This window comes from Hypanus sabinus, chromosome 24 (assembly GCF_030144855.1).
Source record: "Hypanus sabinus isolate sHypSab1 chromosome 24, sHypSab1.hap1, whole genome shotgun sequence".
Lineage (NCBI taxonomy): Eukaryota > Metazoa > Chordata > Chondrichthyes > Myliobatiformes > Dasyatidae > Hypanus > Hypanus sabinus.
In genome coordinates, this window is record NC_082729.1 from 18,623,553 (window position 1) to 18,646,834 (window position 23,282).

Sequence of the window (23,282 nt, forward strand, 5' to 3'; positions counted from 1 at the left end):
GCAGGTGAGGAAAAGCGACAAGAGGCCAGACTGAGGAATTGAAGAAGAGGGAGAAAATTACTGGAAGTTGGAGAAATCATTGTTCATACCATCAGGTATAGACTACCTAGTTGGATAACGAGGTTTGCTCCCCCAACCTGAAGTAATACTGCTTATAGTCTTAAGCCAGATCCAATAAGAAGCTAACACAGGTCAGTCAGATGTGCCTGAGCCAACGATATAGAAACATAACAAATCAATCTGATAAACGAAGATAAGAATGGAGAATACAGGGTTGAAAGGGAAATGGATCAACCATGATGAAATGGCAGAGCAGACTCGATAGGCTAAATGCCTTAACTCTGCTCCAAAGACATAGTCTTACCTCTGCAGTACAGGCACCTACCAGACTTTGCATTAAAAAAAAACTGGCTTTTCAATTTTAGATCTCAGTCGAACTTCTTGCATCGTACTTTAAAACAATGACGTCTTGTTTTTAACATTTAAACACTGGGAAATAAAGGACTCCGACCATATATCTAGTCTATGTTACTATATTTATATAAATTTCTCTTAGGTTGCCTATCAGCCTCCGAAGCTGCAAAGTAAACAACCAAAATTTGCTCAACCTTTCCTTACAGCTTATATTCCCTCATGGAGGCAACTTCCAGGTAAAATTCTTTTGCATCGTCTTCAAGTCTCTAGAAACACACAAAAAACGTTCTGGGATTTTGTGTACATTGCTCAAGATGCTCAACATCTGCAGAATCTCGTGTCCACAAAACCTCCACATCCTTGTTGTAATGTGCAAACCCAAAATGCACACACTACTCAAAGTTCACAGTAAATTTATTATCACAGTATAATATACAGCTCTGAGATTCACTTTCATGTGGGCATACTTAACAATCCTATAGAATTCTAACAGAATCAGTGTAAGACCACCCAACTAGGGTGTTCAACCATGAGTGCAGAAGACAACAAACTGTACAGATACAAAAAGAAGAAACAATAGAAATAAATAAATAAGCAATAAATATGGAGAACATGAGATGAAGGGTCCTTGAAAATGGGTTGAAGCTGAACTGTTATCCTCTCTCTTTCAAGAGCCTGATGATTGAGGGGTAGTAACTGTTCCAGAACCTGATGGTGCAAGTCCTAAGGCTCTTGTGCTGCCTTCCTGATGGCAGCAGTGACCAGAGAGCACATCCTGGGTTGGGGGGGGGTGGGGGGGGGTTGTCCCCTCAATAATGGAAATAATGGATGTTATTTTCCTGCACTGGCATTTTTTGTACTCCAGATGCTGACTAACCAAAGTTTTAGACAGGTCAAACATAATAACCCAACTTTTATACTTAATGCTCCTACCAGTGAAAGCAAGCATACTACACGAATTCTTCCCTGCCCTGTCCAATTATGTCACCAGTTTCAGATACAAATGGCCTTCCAGTTCACTCTGTACACCACTGCTCTTAAGGGTCCAGTTACTTTGTACTTCTCTCTTACATTTGACCTCCTAAAGTGCAGCACCCCACACTTGCCAATAAACTCCATCTACAGTTTCTCCCCCACATCTCCAGCTGATCTACATCCTGCTCTATCCTTTCACAACTTACTGCACCACTCACAACATTCTGCACAATCCACAACTCAACCACTTTTTCCTCATCAGGTTAGGCAACAGCTATGGAGGGTAATAAACAGTTAAAGTTAAGGGTTTAAGTCCCAGAACCTTCATCAGGACTGGAAAGGAAGAGGGCAGGCTAGAATAAGGTAGTGGAGGGAAAGAAGTACAAGCTGACAGATTTTAGGTGAAATCTGCTCACTGAGCTGGACTTAAGTTGTGGCTTTCAACTAGTGGACTTCTGGATCGGCTGCAGTGATGCCCATTGTGAACTACAGTTCTGAATGCTTTTGCTTTACTTTTATTGTTTGCAAGATTTTTTCCCCTCTCTCTCTGCACACTGGGTGCTTAGATGGTCTTCATCAGCCATGATCTCAGAATGGCGGTGCAGGCTCGAAGGGCCGAATGGTCTACTTCTGCACCTTTTGTCTATTTTCAATCGGTTCTATTGGGGTTCCTTTTGTCTTAGCTTCCCGTAAGGAGGCAAATCATGAAACTGTACAAGATATACACATTTTGATAATAAAATGTACAGAACTTTGAAACCAAGTGAGGGGGAATGTGGATGGGTGGAGAAGGGTGTCATCGCCAGGTATGAAGGGCCACTATATAGGATCAAAAGAGACTACTGAGGTTTGTAGGCCAGCCAGCTCACTCATGCGCACAACATTCTCCACCATTGAGGGCATCTTCATCAGATGGTGCCTCAAGAACGTATCATCCATTAGTAAGGGCCCTTACCATCCAAGACATCCCATCTCCTCATTGCTACCATCAGGGAGGAAATACAGATGCACACTCAGCATTTAGAAACAGCTACTACAAGCAGAAAGGCAGGAGTAATTCCTGAAATACTTGTGAGATGCAGGAAGGGACATTCTTTTACACCAATCCTGACTCACACTGCTTGCATTGAAGTGTGGGGACGTGTGGCATATCTACAACAGTGTAACTAGTTCCCCAGCAGACAGATTTAACACTCTCATCTGATGCTTCCTAACTGCGTTCCGTACTTGGAGGAAGCCACGTTTCAACATTGGTGTGAATTCACGCTGCTTGCTAGGATGGAACACTGGCAATATTTCCTAAAAAGAGAAGAATCAGTTTTGCAGCAAAGACACTTGCAAATTTCTACAGATGTACCATGGGGAGCATTGTAACTGGTTGCAGCAACATCTGATATGGGGAGGGGGGCACTGCACGGGATCAAAAAAAGCTGCCGAAAGTTGTAAACCTAACCAGCTCTATTATGGGCACTCACCCTCCCAGCATCAAGGACATCTTCAAAAGGCAATGCCTCAAAATGGCTGCAGCCATCATTAAGAACCCCCACCCCCATCACCCAGGACATGTTGTCTGTACCATCACCTGGGAGGAGGGTACAGAAGCCTGAAGGTGCACACACTGAATAATTCAGAAATAGTCTCTTCCCTCTGCAATCAGATTTCTGAATGCACATTGATGAAGAGTATTTAATTTTCTCTTTTTGCACAACATATTTCACTTTTTAAAAATATATACTTCCAATTGTAATTTATAGTTTTTATTACAATGTATTGCAACATACTGCTGCCGCATAACAACAAATATCATGACACATGCCAGTGATATGAATTCTGATTCTCGAACAGGTGGTGCCTCAAGATGATGACATGCTCTCTTCTTATTGCTACCAAGAAGGTACAGGAGCCTGAAGATGTACACACAACATTTAGAAATTGATTTTTCCCTCTGTCATCAAGTAACTGAATTGGCCATGATCCCATATACACTACCTTCCCATTCCTCTTTTGCACAACTTTTTATTCCTTAATGCAACTTATAGTAACTTTTAATATATTGTATTGTACTACAACCACAAAACAATAAATTTCATAACATACGCCAGTTATAATCAACCTAATTCTGATTCTGTAGCCCAAGTGCCAAACTTCAATAAATGTATCAAGCTTACCTTATAGAAGTTTTCAAACTCATTTAAGCTCTGCATTGAAGGAAGAGAGAAAGCAAACATTATACAATCGCAAGACAATTCTTTGAAGTAAATGACAGCTCAAAAGATCAACTGAATTCTCAGGATACGAATGCCTCATGTGAACTCATTGAGAAGCCTGTACACTGCATAAAAAAAATCCAGGGCCTGCTGTCCATAAACTAACTATGCACCTCTATCAAATCTCCTCACAATCATCTATATTCCAATGAATAAAGTACTAACCTATTGAATATTTCCTTATAACTCCAGTCCTCCAGTCCTGGCAAAATCCTTGTAAATTTTTTCTGTACTCTTTCAACCTGATTAACATCTTTCCTATAGGTAGGTGACCAAAACTGCACGTAATACTCCAAATTAGGGTTGACCAATATCTTATACAAATGCAATAGAAAATCCAATTTCCTGTACTCAATAACAGCACACACAAAGTCCTGGAGGAACTCAGCAGGCCAGGCAGCATCTATGGAAAAGAGTAATCAGTCAGTGTTTTGGGCAGAATGAAAGAAGCACCAGGGGTAGCTGCAGTGTCAGGCTACAAAAAGGGGTAACTGTGGTGTGGCTGTCATGTAGTGGTTAGCATGACACTTTTACAGTTCAGAGCGTCGGAGTTCGGAGTTCCGAAGTTTGTATGTCTGTCCCGTGAGTACATGGGTTTCCTCCCACAGTCCAAAGACCAAGCAGTTAGTAGGTTAATTGGACTTTGTAACTTGCCTTGTGATTAGGCTAAGGTTAAATGAGTGGGTTTACTGAGCAGTGCAGCTCACTGGACCAGAAGGGCCTGTTCCAAGCTGCATCCCTAAGTAAATAAAAGGAGAAGTTTTAACTTTTTTTATTTTATTGAGGTACTGCACAAAATAGGCCCTTCTGGCCCTTCAAGGCATGCAAACCAGCAATATCATCCCCCCCCCCATTTAATCCTAGCCTAACCAGGAGACAATTTACAATTAACCACTCAACGGTATGTCTTTTTGAGACTGTGGAAGGAAACTAGAGCACCTGAATAAAAACCACTTGGTCATGGGGAGAACTTACAAACTGCCTTGGCAACGACAGGTATAGAACCCAGGTCGCCAGTACCTGTGCTAACCACTACGTTACCAAGCCACCCGCATGGAGGAATTCATTTGCCTTTTTTAAAACACAGAACCCCAGCTGCTTGGAAGGCCCTGTCTATAGTGGTAGAGGCACGCAGGATAGAGGTAATTAAATGGAGACTCTTAGATGTGAACATGCTGAGAATGAAGGTATATGGAATAGATACGGACGTAAATGAATGGATGCCATTAGCTTTATTAGTTCACATGCTTCGTTAGCATTATAGACCAAAAGGACCCGCACATATGCTCTATTGTTCTATGCTCACAGTCGCTCCCAATTCTAAACCTCGTCTACAGACAAGGGACCAATAAGCTCATGAACCGCACATCTGTGGGAAGTGGAAGGGATCCAGGGAAGTTAGTGGGTGGGGAAGCCCACTCAGGACAAACTTGCAATTCTACAGACAGGTATTGCCAGAAGTCAAGATTGAACCCGTTTGAGGTCAGTTCTGTCAACCACCACCCTTATCCCCATGTGTCTAGTCACTGCTACAGCCACGACGGGGGTCCCATAACTGTCAGTATGAAGGTTCCACCTTACCTTGTCCTTGCCCTCGAACACTGATAGCTGTGAAGGGATGACAAAGGAGTTTCCGCCGTACTGTGAAGCCAGCAGCGGGAAACTCTCCCGGGTGACAGATCGTGGCGAGACGAAGTAATTTGCTTTCGCTGGAAGATAAGACATTTGGTTACATTTTCTGAAACTTAAAGTAACCATGCTTCATGTATCAGTCACAGAACATAAAACTCTGCAGCATAATACTGGCCCTTCAGCCCACGATGTTGTGCCAGCATTTCAATCCACTCCACGGTCAATCTAACCCTTCTCCCCAACACAGCTGATAGCCCTTCAATTTTCCTTTACCCAGTGAGTGTTGAATCTGTGGAAATCATTGCCACAAACGGCTCTGGAGGCCGAGTCATTGGGTATATTTAAAGCGAAGTTGGATAAGTTTTTAATCAATAAGGGTGTCAAAGGTTACAGGGTGAAGGCAGGAGAATGGGATTGAGAGAGATCGTAAATCAGCCATGATTGAATGGCAGAGCAGACTCAATGAACTGAATGACCTAATTCTGTTCCAGTGTCTTCTGGTCTTAAAGAGTCTCTTAAATGTCCCTAACATATCAGCCTTTACCACCATCAGTGGTAGAGCATTCCAGGCACTTTCCACTCACTGTGTGAAAAAAACTACCTCTGACATCCCTCCTAACATCCTAACATCCCTCCTAAAACTACCTCTGACATCCATCCTCAACTCACAATCGATAGGACGTCCTCTGGTATTGGCCATTGGAGCCCTCAGTAAAAGGCATTGGCTGTCCAATATGATGTGCTTGTGACAAGTATGTCATCCAGGTAAACAAAAAGAAAGTTTTATTTAAAAACACAGAATCGAACAGCCATTGGACAGCCTGGACTGCATTTTTCAGCCCAGATGGCACGTGCAGAAACTCAAAGAAGCCAAGCAGGGTTATCATCGAACTTAGGGATCATATAGAGGGTAAAGCCCACGGGCTAGTCGACCAGCATACCATGCCAAGTCTTTCCATGTTGGCTAACTCAGCTTTTGTAGTTGCCCGCTTTTCTGTGTCCCGTCTACACACATGGGCATGGATTTGTGGGCCAGTTGTGGGAATCTGGTGCCCGACCCCATGTTTTGTGACTGTAGTGGAGAATAGGGGCTTGGTGAGTTTTGGGAATTCACCCAGCAGTCCAATAAACTCACATGCAGTGGTGCACACACTTGACAAAGTCATTGTGGTCATTGTGGGGAACTTACTTGGGGGGGGGGGGGGGGGTGGGAAGGGTAATGATCCAAAGTCCTCGATATCCACAAGCCAGCCGTTTTTAAGATCGACTAATAGTCCTTGGGCACACAGAAAATCTGCACCGAGCAGAAGTCTAGCCACTTCACCCAGGACAAAGTCCCATGTGTAACATCACCCACTGAAGTAGAGCATCACTCATTATGTCCCGCCAAGTCTAAATCACATTGCCATTGGCAGCCTCCTATGAGGTTTTGTCACTCTTTGCTTTCTCATCAATATGTGATGTTGGCAGCACACTTAATTGAGCACTCATGTCACACAGGAAGTATCACCCTGCGAGGATGTCTGTAGTGAAAAGTTGACGACCCTGGCAGCTGGAATCCAGATCTGTGATGGTTCACAGATCTGTGATGTCCCAATATGCAAGTACTATTGAAGCTGTAAGGCAGATAGCACTTCCTAGCATTTGTACCAAAGTGGGCATGGTAAAAACACTGACCTAGCATCATCTGTTCTGCAGCTTTGCTAGTAGCCTGTTTTGCGTGCTTATGTTGGAGGCCTTGCTGTGGGCTTATTGAGGCACGGAAAAGAGAAGTAATTATACTCCAGCCAAGTTGCATATAGACCATTTCCCTATAGTCCTTCACACGGGTATTAGCAAGGGCTATGCAAACTTAATCAGGCATTTGCTGCATGAAGAGTTCTTTAAAAATAAAACAAGAATGGTGATTTCCTAGGAGAAACAGCAAGAGGCCCATTAGCTCCAATGGCTTAACGTCGCCAAGACCAGGTAATGAGAGCAACTATTTGGTGTGTTCAGACTCCAATAGTCCAAAAATCAGTAAAGCGTGACTTATCAGCAATCGGTATTTATCGTGCTTAGGCGGGTATTCAAGAAGACTCACCACTCTCGCAGCTATGGAAGAGTTTCCAAGCAATGCTACCACATAGTAGGATTTGGTGTTGTTGGCAATGATTTCTCACAGAGCAAACTGGGCCTCAGAATGTACAAGCCAAGCAATGGCATTTTGCTCCCAAAACTCCAGCAGTTTCAAAGCGACTGCATTGGCTAACATGTTCAATAACTCTTGGAATCATCCTCCAGCATTAGGGTCAGCAAGGTAGGTTCTCATAAACATAAAACGGTCATGTCATTTAATTTAAGAAAAAGCTGTAACAACTCATTTATTAAACTCCAAAAAACTAAACACAAAGCACGGTAAAAGTCCTTTATGTAATTATGTCATCACGTCAGACCAGCCTCTTAACATGAACCCCAAGATCAGTGGTTGTGAATTATGCACTTTCCACTAATTACATTCCCCTACATGCTGATTTAAGAATTTCTTAAATGTCCCTAATGTATCTGCCTCGACCACCACCACTGGCTGTGAGTTCCATGCATCCACCACGCTGTATAAAGAAATCTTTCTTTGATATCCCCCCTATACTTTCCTCCAATCAACCTAAAATTATGGCATCTCATATTAGCCATTTCCGTCCTGGGGAAAAATCACTGACTATTCATTCAATCTATGCCTCTTATCATCTTCTACATCTCTATCAAGTCACTTCTCATCCTCCTTCATTCCAAAGAGAAATGCCTTAGCTCGCTGAACCTATGCTCATTAGACATGCTCTCTAATTCAGGCAGCATCCTCTTAAATCTCCTCTGCACTCCCTCTCTAAAGTTTCCACAACCTAGATTGAGCACTATACTCCAAGTGTGACCCAACCTGAGTTTTATATAACTGCAACATTATCTCTTGGCTTTTGAACTCAATCCGCAATGAATAAAAGACAACACACCATACACCTTAATACAGTAGCATTCTTGACTTAAATTGTTGGCCTGGGGTAAACAAAGGGCCACTGGTATTGGTGTAGAGCAGGGGTTCCCAACCTTTTGTATGCCATTGATCCCTACCATTAACCTAGGGGTCCACAGATTCCAGGTTGGGAACCCCTGGTACAGGCAATAAAGTGCAAGTGTCATCACCAATTAACTGGAGTCCAAAACTCACATTCATTCCTCAGTCATACTCAAGGAGAACAGCATGGTCCCTGTCACCAAACTGAAGTCTGAACAGAGAAATGCCATTTTTATCCAGAATTGACTAGCCGTTATTGATACTGACCATTTTGAAGTTCGAAGTAAATTTATTATCGAACTACACATATGTCACCATATACAACCTTGAGAGTCATTATCTTGCAGCTATTCATGGTAAATACAAGCAATATAATAGAATCAATGAAAGACCATCCCCAACAGGACAGACAAATTACCAAAATGCAAAAGACAGCAAACTGTGCAACTACAAAAGAAAGTAGACAGACGGACAATATCGAGAACACAAAATGAAGAACCTGTGAAAGTGAGTCCATAGGTTGTGGGAACAGTTCAGTGATATAGATGGCAAGTGAAGTTCAATGAAGTTATCCTCTCTGGTTCAAGAGTTTGATGGTTAAAGGGGAATAACTCTTCCTGAACCTGGTGATGAGAGTCCTGAGATAGCTATGCCCTCCATACCATTCAGCATGCTGTCACAGGAAAGCAGCATCCATCATCAGGGATACCCACCACCTAGGACATGCCCTCTTCTCACTGCTGCCATCAGAAATGAGGTACAGGAGTCTAGGGACTCACACTACCAGGTGCAGGAATAGTTAATACCCCTGAACCATCAGGCTCATGAACAAAAGGGGATAACTTCACTCAAAACACAAACATACAACTGCAGATGCTGTTGGTATAACTTCACTCAATTTCACTTCCTTACTGGAATGTTCCCCTAAGATTCTTGAGCATCCACCAATCCTAGTCAAGAGGTCAACAGTGGAAAAGGTGAGCAGTTTCAAGCTTCTGAGAGTCAGCATCTCTGAGGAGCTATGCTGAGCCCAGCATATTGATGCAATAATGAAACCACATTAATTGTTATATTCAGTCAAGAGTTTGAGATTTGCTCTGTCACCAAGGACTCTAACTCATTTCTATAGATGTATCATGGACAGCATTCAGACTGGTTACATCAACATTTAACATGGAGGGTCCACTGCACAGGATCGGAAAAAGCAGCAGAGGGTTGGAGACTTGACTAACTCCATTGTGGGCACTAGCCTCCCCAACATCTTCAAAAAGTAATGCCTCAAAAAGGTGACATCCATCATTAAGGACCTCATCACCCAGGATAGGCCCTCTTCTCCTTGCTACCATCAGGGAGACAGCATGGGAGCCCTGAGACACACACACAAGAATTTAAGAACAGCTTCTTGCCCTCAACCATCAGATTTCTGAATGGTGAATGAACCAACTTATGAACACTACCTCACTATTCTTGCTTTTTACACTACTTATTTAATATTCATTTTTATAAACATTTCTTATTGTAATTTATAGATTTTTATATATTAAACTGCACTGCTGGCACAAAGCAAAAAAAATCACCTGTGTTTGTGATATTAAACCTCATCCTATAGATGTATGGTGGAGAGCATTCTGACTTGTCACATCACAGCTGGTGCTGGGGCTCCAATGCACAAGAAAAGAAGAGGCTACAGAAAGTTGTAGACTCAGCCAACTCCATCACGGGCACTAACCTCCCAGCGTTGAGTACATCTTCAAGAGGCAGTAGATACCTCAGGAAGGTGGTTTCCATCACTAAAGACCCTTCCCATCCAGAACATGCCCTTTTCTCGTTATCAGCATTAGGGAGGAAGTACAAGAAACTAAAGACCCACACACAATAAATCAGCTTTTTCTCCTTTGCCATCATATTTCTGATACTTTAAACACATGGCACTACTTCATCATTTTTTTTTTAAATCACTATTTAGTTTGTAATTTAGAGTTTACTCATAGAGCACTACACAGAAGCAGATCCTTTGGTACATCTAATCCATGCCAAACTATTATTTTACCTAGTCCCATCGACCTGCATCTGAACCATAGCCCTCCATTCCCGCACTTACCAAACTCCTCTTAAATGTTGAAATCGAACATGGATTGACCACTTACGTTGTGAATTAAGCTTTTGTTCTGTACTACTGTCACAAAATAACAAATTCTATGTCAAACAAGACCGATAATAAACTTAATCCTGCTTCTGATTCTAATACCAGCAATCCTACAGAGATACAAAAGACTGCAGATTCTGGAATCCAGAGCAACACAAAAAGCGCTGGAGGAAGTCATCAGGTCTGGCAACATCTGTGGAGGGAAATGGAATGGACAGTGACATTTTGGGTCAACACTCTTCCATCCAGACGAAGGGCATTTACCCAGATCTTCTAGTAGTTTGTTCCATACGCCCATAACTGTATTAAAACTTTCTTCCTCACCCCCCCCCCCCAATACCTCTTTTAAACCCTTCCCCTCGCACCTTAAACCAGAGGTTCCTAACCTGAGCTTTACTGATCCCTTGCCTAATGGTAATGGCCCATGACATGATAAAGGTTGGGAACCCCTGCAAACCGATAGCATGCCCTCTAGTTTTAGACTCACCTACCGGGAGAAGAAAAAGCTGTGACTATTCTATCTAAATTACTCTTAATTTTATAAACTTCTCGGACAGCAGACTTAATTTAATAATTCTTGGACAAAGAGCTTGCTTCACTCTGTTTTCTTGGTCAATTTCAAAAAACATTAACTGTCATTCATGATTTACACCCTTCTGCGCAACTTACGATTGTTGACGATCACACAGAAGAGAACGTCCAAACCGCTCTGGTCGAGAACTGTTGGGAGAGGATTATTGCTGATGAAAACAACAGAGTTCTTGATGCAAACCCGGCTAATGACCCTGCAGTGGACAGAGAGGAAAGTGATGGTGAGAACCTTTCTGGAGTATTCGGGTAGTTTCAGGCCACTTATCTGAGAAAAGAGGTCCGGGCATTGGAGAGTGTAAGAGGTGGTAGAGGAGAATGATCTTGGGAATGAAAGGATTAACGTATGACGAACATTTGATGGCTCTGGTTCTATACTCCCTGGAGTTCAGAAGAATGGGGGGGGGGGGGGGGGGAAAGGGTGGCAATCTCACTGAAACCTATCGAATATTAAAAGGTCTAGATAGAGTGGATGTGGTGAGGATGATTCATGTAGTGGGGGAGTCTAGGATCAGAGGACACAGCCACAGAATAGAGAGGCTACCATTTAGAACAAAGATGAAAAGAAATTTCTTTAGCTAGAAGGTGGTGAATTCATTGGCACAGATGACTGTGGAGGCCAAGTCATTGAGTATATTTAAGGTGGAGTTCAATAGGCTCTTAATTAGTCATGGCGTCAATTACAGGAAGAAGGTAAGAGAATGGATGTGAGAGCAATAATAAATCATCCATGGTGGAATGGCGGACCCAACTAGATGGACAGATTGGCCTAATTCTGCTCCTATGTCTATCATCTTTGGTAATGTTGGGAGGAGAAAGGTGTGGAGCAGTGCGGAGGGTGCAGTAAAATAACAACTAACCAGGACGCTCCAGCAACCTGAGTTCAATCTAATGAGGTCTGCATGGTGTCCTGGTGGCTCAATGAGCTTCCATACACTTCCTCAATACATACAAACTGACAAGTTATTCAGAATGTGGAGCACACTGCATGAGGGGGTTTTGGAGGCAGAGCCTCCAATGTACAACTTGCTTCTGCTGCATGGCTGTGTAGCATAATCTGGAGGGATTTTTGCAAACATGGAAAATCAAGAAAGCTCACCAACACCTCAGGTTCTTCTGGAGGCTAAATAAATTTAGCATGCCCCAGTCAATTCGTCTAATCCTTCCTTCATTTAGTGGCCATAACCCCTCATTTTCTTTCCTCCACATGCCTATCTTACAGCCTCGTAAACATCCCTTTTATATCAATCTCTGGCACCACACCTGGCAGTTCATAGCTGGCACTTACCACTCTTTAGGTAAGAAAAACTATCTCTGACAGCTCTCTCAAACTTTCTACCATTCAGCTCAGATCAGAATCATCAGCCACTTTATTGCCAGTATACAATTGTGGTTCGGTACCAGGCACAAACCACGGGAAAATACCATACAGACAACACAGTAGCAACCAACAACTTACAAGACAATAGCGCACGCAGATAGAGGAATCATCCATTAGAACGGTCAAATGTGCAAACATCAATAATCAAACAAATAAAATATTTTTCTTATTAAAATGTGTTTTATGATCATAAGACTATACTCCAAGAACAATAATTATAGCAGGGCTACCGCATCAGTGATCTGTTTGTTGTTCAGAGCCTCTGGTGGATGGGTCAGGAGGTGAAGGATCTGGCAGATGGGCCGGAGAAGGCTCCGAGGAGCTGAGCTGGGTGCAGACCATGCTGCTGCCTGCTACTTGAAGACATCAGAGTTGGTGTGTGAAAGCAGTGTGAGTGTAACGTGAGTGACTGTCTTGGACATTACTCTTGTAATCGCAAGAACCTGTTGGACATTGATAATGTAAGATGCCACAGGCCTGTTTCCCTTGTTTGGCGGCAGCAATGTGGCCTCGGCTGTAACAAGGACAAGGCCTCAAGCAGGCTTGCCTGCTGCTGCACTCCAGGTGAATGACACTGGAGAGGAAAGCTGAAAGAGAACATTAAACTATCCAAATATATAAAAGAGGGTATAAAAGGTTTTTTCAGACATACTGTATAAAGAACAAAAAAAAGAGGGAGTGGATCTCAGAACACTGGGAAATGACACTGGAGATGTAACAATGGTGGACAAAGAAATGGCAGATCCACTTAACGAATCATAGAGTCAATCTTAAGCATGGAAGACAGAAGTTCAAGCCTCAGGGGGCAGAAATGTATGTAGGTGCTATTACTAAGGAGAAGGTGCTTGGGAAATTGAAAAGTCTGAAGGTAGACAGTGCACCTTGACCAGATGGACAATGGTTCAGAGTTCTGAAAAAGGTAGCCGAAGAGACTGTGGATGCATTAGCAATGATCTTATAAGAAACACTGAAATCTGGAATGGTTCTGGTGAACTGCAAAATTGCAAATGTCGCTCCACTCTATAGGAAGGGAAGGTGTCAGGAGAAAGAGACTTATAGGCCGGTTAACCTGACTTCAGTAGTTGGGAAAATATTGGCGTCTAATATTAAGGATGTGGTTTCAGGGTAACTGGAGGCACATGATAAAATAGATCAAAGTCAGCATGGTTTGTTGAGGAGAAAATCTGGTCTGATAAATCTGTTGCAATTCTTTCAGGAAATAATAAGCTAGATAGTCAAAGGAAAGTCAGTGGATGTTGCCAGCTTGACTTTTCAGAAAGCCTTTGACAAGAAGCCACAAAAGAGACTGCTTAACAAGATAATAGCACATGATATTACAGGAAATATACTAGCATGGATAGAAAATTAGCTGACTAGCAGGAGATAAACAGTGGGAATAAAGGGGGCCTTTCTGCTGGCTGCCAGTGCCTAGTGCTGTACCACAGTGGTCAGTGTTGTGACCACTTCTTTTCACCTTATAGGTCAATGATTTAGATAACAGGATTGATGATTTTGTGGCAAAGCAAATGATACAAAGATAGGCGGACAGCGGGTAGTACTGAGTAAGGAGAGAGAATGCAAAAGGAAAAACAGATTGGGAGAATGGGCAAAAAAAGTGGTAAATGGAATACAGTGTTGGGAATTGCACTTCAGTAGAAGGAATAAAGATAAAGGTGTAGACTATTTTCTAAAAGGGGAGAAACTTGAAAAATCAGAGGTGCAAAGGGAATTGGGAGCCATCATGCAGGATTCCCCAAAGGTTAACTTGCAGTTTGAATCAATGGTGAAGAAGGCAAATGCAATGTTAACATTCATTTCAAGAGGATTATAATATAAAACCAAGGATGTAATCCTGAGGCTTTATTAGACATTGGTCAGACAGGACTTGGGAATATTGCGAACAGTTTTGACCTTATCTAAGGCTGTGCCATCATTGGAGAAGGTACAAAGGTGGTTTACGAGAATTATTCTGGAAATGAAAGGGTTAATGTATAAGAAGAGATTGAAGACTCTGGGCCTGTACTCACTGGAATTTAGAAGAATGAGTGGGAATCTGATTGAAAGCTATCGAATATTGAAAGGCCTAAATAAAGTGGGCACGAAAATGATGTTTGCCATTGTGGAGGGAGTCTCAGAGTCTGACATGTTCATTTCAAACAGCGATGTGAGGAATTTCTTTAGCCAAATCTGCAGAATTCATTGCCACAGACAGCTGTGAAGGTCAAGTCATTGGGTATATTTAAAAAGGTTAATGGGTTCTTGATTAGCCAGGACAACAAAGGTTACCAGGAGAAGGGAAGAGAATAGGGTTTAGAGAGGTATTAAATTAGCAATGATGGAATAGCAGAGCAGAATCCATGGACTGAATGAACTAATATTGCTCCCATGTCTTATGCTTTTATTTTTCTAACATGTATATGCCTATTTAACGGTCTCTTTAACATCTCTAATGTAACCGTCTCTGCCACCACACCTGGCTGTGTATTCCATGTACCCACAACTTCGTAAAATCCCCACTACATATCCACACTAATATGCCATCTGCACTTTCCTCCAATCATCTTAAAATTATACCCCTTCGTCTCAGCCCTGGGAAAAGTCTCTGGCTGCCTACTTTATTAATGTCTCTTATCATCTTATAACAAATCACCTCTCAGCTTCCTTTGCTCCAAAGAGGAATTCTCGAGAACAGGGGTGTCAAACTCATTTTAGGTCACGGGCCGGATTGGGCAAAATGCAGCTTCATGCGGGCCGGATCAGTCGGGCATGTGCGAACGCAGCTTTCATTGCCTCCGTTTTTTCAGCCTGTTCTCATGTGTCTCAGTCTCTGCTATAACTACAAAGTGTTTCACTTCACAAATTCCTTTTCTCATGAAGAAGACTGCTGAGCAAGCTTTATTTTTATGATTGGTATTAACTTACAATCATAGGCTTCATATCGCCGGGCCATTAATAATTAAAATAATAGATCTATCTAAAATGATCTCGCATGCCGGATATAATTGTACGCCGGGCCGGATATGGCCCGCGGGCCTTGAGTTTGATATCTATGCTCGAGAAGCTCAACCATTCCTCTTAAGATAACATTCTGGTAAATCTGCTCTGCACTCTCTCTAAAGCTTTCATGTCCTTCCTGTAATGAGATGACTGGAACTGAACACAGTAACAGTAGCGTGGTGGTTAGCATGATGATATTTCAACTTGGGACATTCAGAGTTCAATTCCGGCAGCGTATGTAAGGAGTTTGTACATACTCCCCATAACAGCGTGGGTTCCCTCCAGGTGCTCCTACTTCCTCCTACCATCCAAAGACGTATCTGTTAGTAGGTTAATAGGACTTTGCAAATTATCCTGTGATTAGGCTACTGTTAAATAGATGGGTTGCTGGGTGCTACAGGCCATTTGGGCTGGAAAGTGCCTGTCTCACAGTGAGACTCTAAATAAATAAAAAGTGGTGATTGTCCATCATGTCAGATGATGTCAGGAAACCTATGCACGAGAGATTTTAAAATGGAAAAGCTATTGCATTCTCTCAACCTTAAAAGTCCAGGTCCAGTGGGATGAACAAGCATCACACACTGGGGTCTTTCTTGGTTGGAGTAGATGACCATGATGAATTCTGTGACTTGTCATGCTCTTCACTCTCTATAGAGCATTGCAGTACCACCTTCCTATCAGTTGAATCTCATTGTAAATCGCATGCTAAGACAGGTATGTCCCTCTCTCACCAGGTTATAAGGCCACCAGCTAACCCCATCTGGTTTAGCCCGCCTGTCAGTGGTGTACCGGGGTCTGGGTGCTGTCGCATGCTTGGAGCCACAGGGACCAAAGGTGTGCAAGCTTCCCCTAATTTATCACTAAAACCACTTCACCAGAGGTGCTACCATTCTGGACAACCTATACACACCAAATAAAAAGTACTCCATGGAAAAATATTCCTACCTTCATGTCACCTGCAAGCTTCTAATTCTGTTCTCAAATTCCTCATTCAAAGTCGTTTGTTAAAAAATTGGAAAGACCCAGGGAGCCAGAACAGATCCCTGTGTATACATGTGCATCGGATAATAAGCTGGGGTTAGTCATTCACACACCCAACACTCAGGTCTGGCAATAGTAACTGAAAGAGACTCACGGTTCACTGCCCGGCAGGCAGGATGAGAAAGCACGGACATCAGTGGTGGAGCAGTCACGATCGCAGCAGCAATTCAGTTCGCACATTCCTGGGGTGAGGTCACAGATACAAATGGGAACCACTGGAACAGGAGACATAATCTTACAATACAGCAATGACAGCATCCAAAGATCCAAGAAACCTTTAGCACAATAAAGATGGACTCTACACCTCTCGTTGCCTTGGTAAAGCAGTCATAGAGCATCCTCACCCCTCACATCCCACTCTCTTCTCCCCCCTCTCAGGCACTGAGTTGGTTCAGCGCTGAGGTGAGTATAGCCTCGCAGAGTAGTGAGCTGAACACCGGTTCACCCTCCGTCCTCAGCCTCAATGCCTCAGGAGCAAAGGGTATGATAAGGCACCAAAGACGCCTTGGTCACCTACTGCAAGCAAGGAAGACCCAAGTTTGTGACGCTTCTCTGTTTCACTGAACCCGGACCTGAGGTCAAGAGAGTGGAACAGTTCCAGTGCAACGGCTTTTCCACTTTAAAAACTCTCCTGCACAGGTTTCCTGTCACATTGCACAACTCTGAGATTCATCATCTTGCAGGCAAGCACAAAACAAAGTCACAATAGAATCCAAAAGAAACCTGACAAAGACTATCAGACATTGAACATGCAAAAGAAACAAACAGTGCAAACAATTAAGAACTAAAGGAATAATATGTGGAACATGAACCGCAGAGCCCCCAAAAGTGAACACACATAGAGTTGGTTCAGCATTGAGGTGAGTATAGCCTCACAGAGTAGTAAGCCGAACACCAGTTCACCCCCTGCCCTCAGCCGTAATGCCTTAATTCCTTTAAATTCAGCTCAGTGCTCAAATCCACCCTTGGATTTTTCCGCTCTTGGACTCAGGCTCTGCCACTTCCATCTGGCCCGAAGTTTCAATCTGGGTCAAAGTCCACTCCAGCAACGGCCATTGCAGCTGTACTTGCATTCGGGAGTCCAGCACACTGAATCCGTCAGGACACCACAAAAGTGCTAGATCACACAGACAGTTCCAGAGCATAGCTCCCAAAGGGAAGTTAGAGGCTGCAGAGTGCAGTGATCACAATCCAGAAGAAGTTTTTTAAGTAGAATAGTCAGTAATTCTGTTAACTGCCCAACAAATGTCACCGTATCTCACCAGCACCATCTTAAGACCAAGGCATTGTGGCCCTTGCACCTTATTGTTTACCTGCACTGTACTTTTTTCTGTAACTGTAACATTCGCTATGTCATTCTGTTATTGTCACTTTGTACTACTACAATGTACTTATGCGATGAACTGAGTAGGTGGCATGCAGAAATGAAGTTTTTCAAAGCACCTTGACACATGATGACAATAAACCAATTTCAATATGAATACTTTGACTTTGATATACATCTCCTAAAATATTGAGTCTAGGGCTTCAGGCTCCTTTCCCCACTCTCCATTTGGTGATTTTAGTGGCTAATTCTAATCAAACCAAATCTTCTATGAAGTGGCGTGCTGGAGCTATGGCATCAACACGGGTGAACCAATCAATAAACCAATTAGAACACCTGGCTCTGTTGTAGGAGTCAAACTGCACACACTGGAGTCTGTGGTAGAACAAAGGATGGTACAGAGAATCCTGGCAATTCAGGACAATGTTTTTCACCCTCTGCATGCCATCTTGGCTGAACAGTGGATTACTTTTAGTAATAGACTAAGACAACTGCGGCTCTAAGGAGCACTATATGAGGTCATTCTTACCCTTGGCAATTAGGCTCTATAATCAGTCAACCTATAGCCAGGGAAGTGATGAACCCCTCCTGTTAGGCTGCTTGTAGTATTTTCTTTATTCTTTCTATTTCTCTTCTAACATTTAAATCTGTGCACTTGTAATACTACTGTGACACTGTAATATCCTTTGGGATCAATAAAGTGTCTCTCTATCTTGCCACTGCTGGCAATCCCCATGGATTTGTTATTATTGTATGACACACCCTCACCTCCAATAATGATTGTTCCAAACTCAAATATGTGTATTTGATCCTTTATTCGCAAACATACAATTTTGAAACGATGGAACTTAAGCATGCCCGGGTACAGGTTAAGCATAGTTGAGTATTTAACTAAAGATATGATATCCATCAAACCTCAGCTGCAAACAGCAACAAACAAACCAAGAAAACGCAACTTATTCTGTTCGCTTTTACCACACCCTCCCATTCATGATACTAGTTTCCATAGCAACACAGATAGAGAGCAGGTGCATGGTACCTGCTGTGGTAGTGAGAAGAGGGCATGCTCCAGGTGCTGAGAGTCATAGAAACAGAAAACCTACTGCACAATACAGGCCCTTCGGCCCACAAAGTTGTGCCGAACATGTCCCTACCTCAGAAATTACTAGGCTTACCTATAGACCTCCATTTTACTACCCACTCCTTAATGATGGATGCCGCCTTCTTGAAGCACCACTCCTTCACAACGTCCTCAATTACTGGGAGGATAATGCCTGTAATGGAGCTGGCTGAGATTACAAACCTTCTGCAGTCTCTTTCGGTTGTGCACATAGGAGCATCCGTACGAAGGAAATCTACAAGGAGCACTGATGTATTAAAGTATCATCCATCATCAAGGACCCCCACCATCCAGGCCATGCTCTCTCCTCATTGATGCTATCAGGAAGAACCACACCAAGTGCAGGGATAATTATTACCGTGCAACCATCAAGCTCCTGAACCACTGTGGATAACTTCACTCAACTCAACTCTGAACGGACTCCACTTTATGGACTTGCTTTCAAAGACTCTACAACTCATTATTTATTTACATTTTTTATTATTTGCACTATTATCTGTATCACATTGGTTGTTTGTCAGCCTTTGTGCATAATTTTTCATTGATTCTATTGTATTTCTCTGTTCTACTGTAAATGCCTGAAAGTAAATGAATCTCAAGGCAGCATATAACAACATATAACGTATATTGATAATGAATTTACCTTGAACTTTGAGAATGTAATGTGAAGATAATTTTGGCCCCGCTTCCATGTCACTCTTAATTTCTCCTCCCCACTCCTGTGATCACTGGATTTGGTGTGCTCCACCGGATGCAGTGAGGTGCTACATCCAAGTTGCTGCCCCCAGTGTTCGCTCAACAAAAGACAAGCTGTATGGTGTGTAACTGCAGACTGCTGTCACATTCTGGGACTCAGGGTCATTAATGATATTTTTTGTGTGACTGTATTTTACTGATTATATTTATCTTGCACTGTGTGTGTCTGCTGATACTGTGTTTTGACCTTGTAATGCAGTTTCATTTGGTTGTATTTATGGGTATTCATGTAATTAAGACAATTAAACTCGAACTTGAACCTGTAAAAGCAGCAGCAGTAAAATGACCTTTTACATGGAGATACATCCTCACTTTATTCACTTCCATTACATCTGCTCTCTAAGCAGATGGGGCTCATCAGCTGTGATTGGTAACTCATCTGGGGGAAAGAACTCTCTGATCTCAAACCTCCACTGCCTTGTGGCTATAGCCACTCATGGGGAAGGCTTCAGAAGTAAACCTCAAAGAAATATCTGGAGCTGGAGTCCCTAACACAGTCCTACTTTGAAGTCTCCTCTCAGCCTTATGAAGCTCTCAGCCCTGAAGAAGGGTCTTGGGCTAAAACATCAACTGTTTATTCCTCTCCATGAACCCTGCCTGACTTGATGAGTTCCTCCAGCACTTTTGGTGTGTAACTCTTCTCAGCCTTCCATTCTCTATTCTTGATGATGTTGGATGTGGCCATTCAACCCACCGATCAGTCCTGTTTCCCCCATTTATATCCTTGCAATTGTACTAACCCTTGTCATACAGCATATAAATTGGATCTGCCCTTCAAGTGTAAGCTGTCCATTGTTGGATTTAGGTTCAGATTGTTGTTTTAATTATGTTTTTCCTTGTAGCTTTAGCGTTTTCTACACTTGTTACGTTATTTCTCTAATCATTTGTCTGTAACCTGTAGTACATTCAGTTCTATGCTTACATTGCATATTTTGATGCACCATAATCAACAGCCATATAGTCTGAAGAGATCTGCTATGTCACCACAGACTAACCAATACCTACAGAAGTGCTATGAAGAGAATTCTGACTGGTTGCATCACCACCTGGTGTAGAAACTCCAATGCACGGGATTAAAAGAGGCTGCGGAGTGTTGTCGACTGAGCCAGCTCCCTAATGGGCACCACCGTCCCACCATTGAGGACACATTCAAGAGGCAATACCTCTAGAAGGCAGCATTCATCACTAAGGACCCCCATCACCCAGCGATGTCCTCTTCTCATTAGTACCATCAGGGTCAACATTTTACAGGAATTTCTTCTTCCCCTCCACCGTCAGATTTCTGAACAGTGCATGAATACTACCTCACTATTCCTCTTTTGTACTATTTATCTATTTGTTTATTAAAACTTATAGTAACTTTTATGTCTTGCATTGTACTAGTGCCACAAAACAGTAAGTGTCAGTGATAACAGACCTGATTTAGATTCAATGTTGTAAAGTTTATTATCAAAGTACATATATGTCATCATATACAACCCTGAGATTTATTTTTCTGTGGGAATACTTAGCAAATTTATAGAATGGTAACTATAACAGGATGAATGAAAAATCAACCAGAGTGCAGAAGACAACAAACTGTGCAAATGTAAATAAAAATAAATATTGAGAACAAGTTAAAGAGTCCTTAAAGTGAGATGATTAGTTGTGGGAACATCTCAATGGATGGGCAAGTGAATGCGGTTAACCCTTCTGTTCAAGAGCCTGATGATTCTGGAGTAGTAACTATTCTTGAACCTGATGGTGAGTCCTGAGACTCTTGTACCTTCTACCTGATGGCAGCAGCACGAAAAGAGCTTGGCCTGAGTTGTGAGGATCTCTGATGATGGATGCTGCTTTTTATGATAGTGGTAAACGTGTAAACGTGTAAATGTAAACGTGCTCAATGGTGGGGAGGGCTTTACCCATGATGTTCTGGGCCAAATCCATTCAATGGCATTGGTATTCCCATACCAGGCCGTGATGCAGCTAGTCAATACACTCTCCACTACACATCTACAGAAGTTTGTAAAAGTTTTGGATGTCATGCTGAATCTCTGCAGATTCTTAAGGAAGTAAAGGCACTGCCGTTCTCTTCAAAATTACACTTATCTGCTGGGTACAGGATAGGTCCACTGACATAGTAACTCCCGGGAATTTAGCATTGCTAACCCCCTCCATCTCTGATCCTCCGGTGAGGACTGGTTCGTGGACCTCTGGTTTCCCTCTCCTAAAGGCTACTATCAGTTCCTTGGTTTTGCTGACATTGAATTGCTGTTGCTGTTATGACACCACTCAGCCAAATTTTCATTCTCCCTGTAGCAGTTATACTTTATTCTACATGCTGTTATTATCTTACCTTGTACTACGTGCCATTGTATGAATGTATCTCATTTGGGTCCTTGACTGTCCCGGGGAGTGAGGTAGGGAGGAGAGTGTCAATCAATTGTTAATCAAAGCAGCCTCGCAAACATTGCCCACGCACATTTCAAAGTTGCAGAAGGAAATTCCATCGACCCCGGGCGGACTTGTTTCGACCAGTGGGAGGACATGATTATCTTTATTTAAGGCTGACCCACTCCCCTCCCCTCCTCAGACGCAACTTGACCCGCTAAATTCCCAGCCATTTTCCTCCCTCCAGCGTCTTACCCGTTCTCAGGCTTCTTTCCCCTGTCACTAGCCGTCCGGGGCTACAAGTCCCGCCACCTGCCCACAGCAGTAAACACAAAGAGCGCAGAATAATAACGATGACGGCGGCAGCAGCACTGACCGCCATCATCGTACCTAGGCCACCGCCGTTGCCAGGTGACGGTTCCGCCTGACGTCATCACGCTCAACTCACCACACGACGTCTACACACGAGATGCCATCGGTTGCGCGCACGCCTATCGCTGCCACAGTTGCGGACCCCTGTGACGTCATGGCGCCCTTTGTTCTCAAGCTGTTCCCCCTTTCCGCTCACTGAACCCATTGCCCAGCAACACGGGTGTTCTCCAATCATAGCCGGGAGGCGGGTCACTGCAGCCCCGCTTGAGATCACGTGAAGGGACAGCTGTCACAAGGAGGGAGGAGCGTGTCAGTCAAAGAACCCTTGCAAACATTCCGAACAATGCTCATTCACATTTGAAAGCAAACCTAATGGCTTTCGAGTTACTCGTGCAGTTTGCATACATTTAAGAAGGAATTTAATCTATTTGTACTTTTTATTTTAAAAATACAGCACGGAACAGGCCCTTCCAGCCCTCTGAGCCGCATTGCCCAGAAACCCAGCGAGTTAACCCTTAACGTGCATTTATTATCTAAATATGTATACATTACACAGCCTTAATATATGTCTCCTTACAAACAGCCTCAAGAAACCGAAAAGAACCCATTTTTATCCCTCGCCTCGGACCCCAACACCCTAACCTTTCAATCAGGCCCAGCACTTAAATTGTCAAGCAAACATTGAGTTCTGTAGTTTCTATACATTCTCGGGCCTGGACCTAGCCGCCTCAATTTGACCTGAATCAGACCTTTCCAATTCAGCCCAGCAGTTAAATCGTCATCCAAACATCGTGTCCTCTTGCTCCGATATGCTCAGGGATCTGGACCCGCTGCCTCATGGCGGTCG

The 23,282-nt window shown here is 43.1% G+C and overlaps 1 protein-coding gene across 5 annotated transcripts in view; it reads right to left on the reverse strand.

The window, feature by feature from the left end:
• Positions 1-22,482, reverse strand: part of LOC132380506 (tectonic-3-like) — an 85,106-nt gene extending 62,624 nt beyond the window's left edge. For 3 of the 5 annotated variants that reach the window (XM_059949367.1, XM_059949363.1, XM_059949366.1), the window contains exons 1-5: positions 22,319-22,482; positions 16,585-16,705; positions 11,153-11,268; positions 5,238-5,365; positions 3,558-3,587 (exon numbers count right to left, since the gene is read on the reverse strand). In XM_059949367.1, the coding sequence (XP_059805350.1) occupies positions 3,558-3,587; positions 5,238-5,365; positions 11,153-11,268; positions 16,585-16,705; positions 22,319-22,448 (525 nt within the window). In that variant the 5' untranslated portion in view covers positions 22,449-22,482. The remainder of the gene's footprint in view (positions 1-3,557; positions 3,588-5,237; positions 5,366-11,152; positions 11,269-16,584; positions 16,706-22,318) is intronic. The other 2 variants (XM_059949364.1, XM_059949365.1) reach the window with 2 other exon arrangements.
• Between the last annotated feature and the right edge of the window lie 800 nt (positions 22,483-23,282).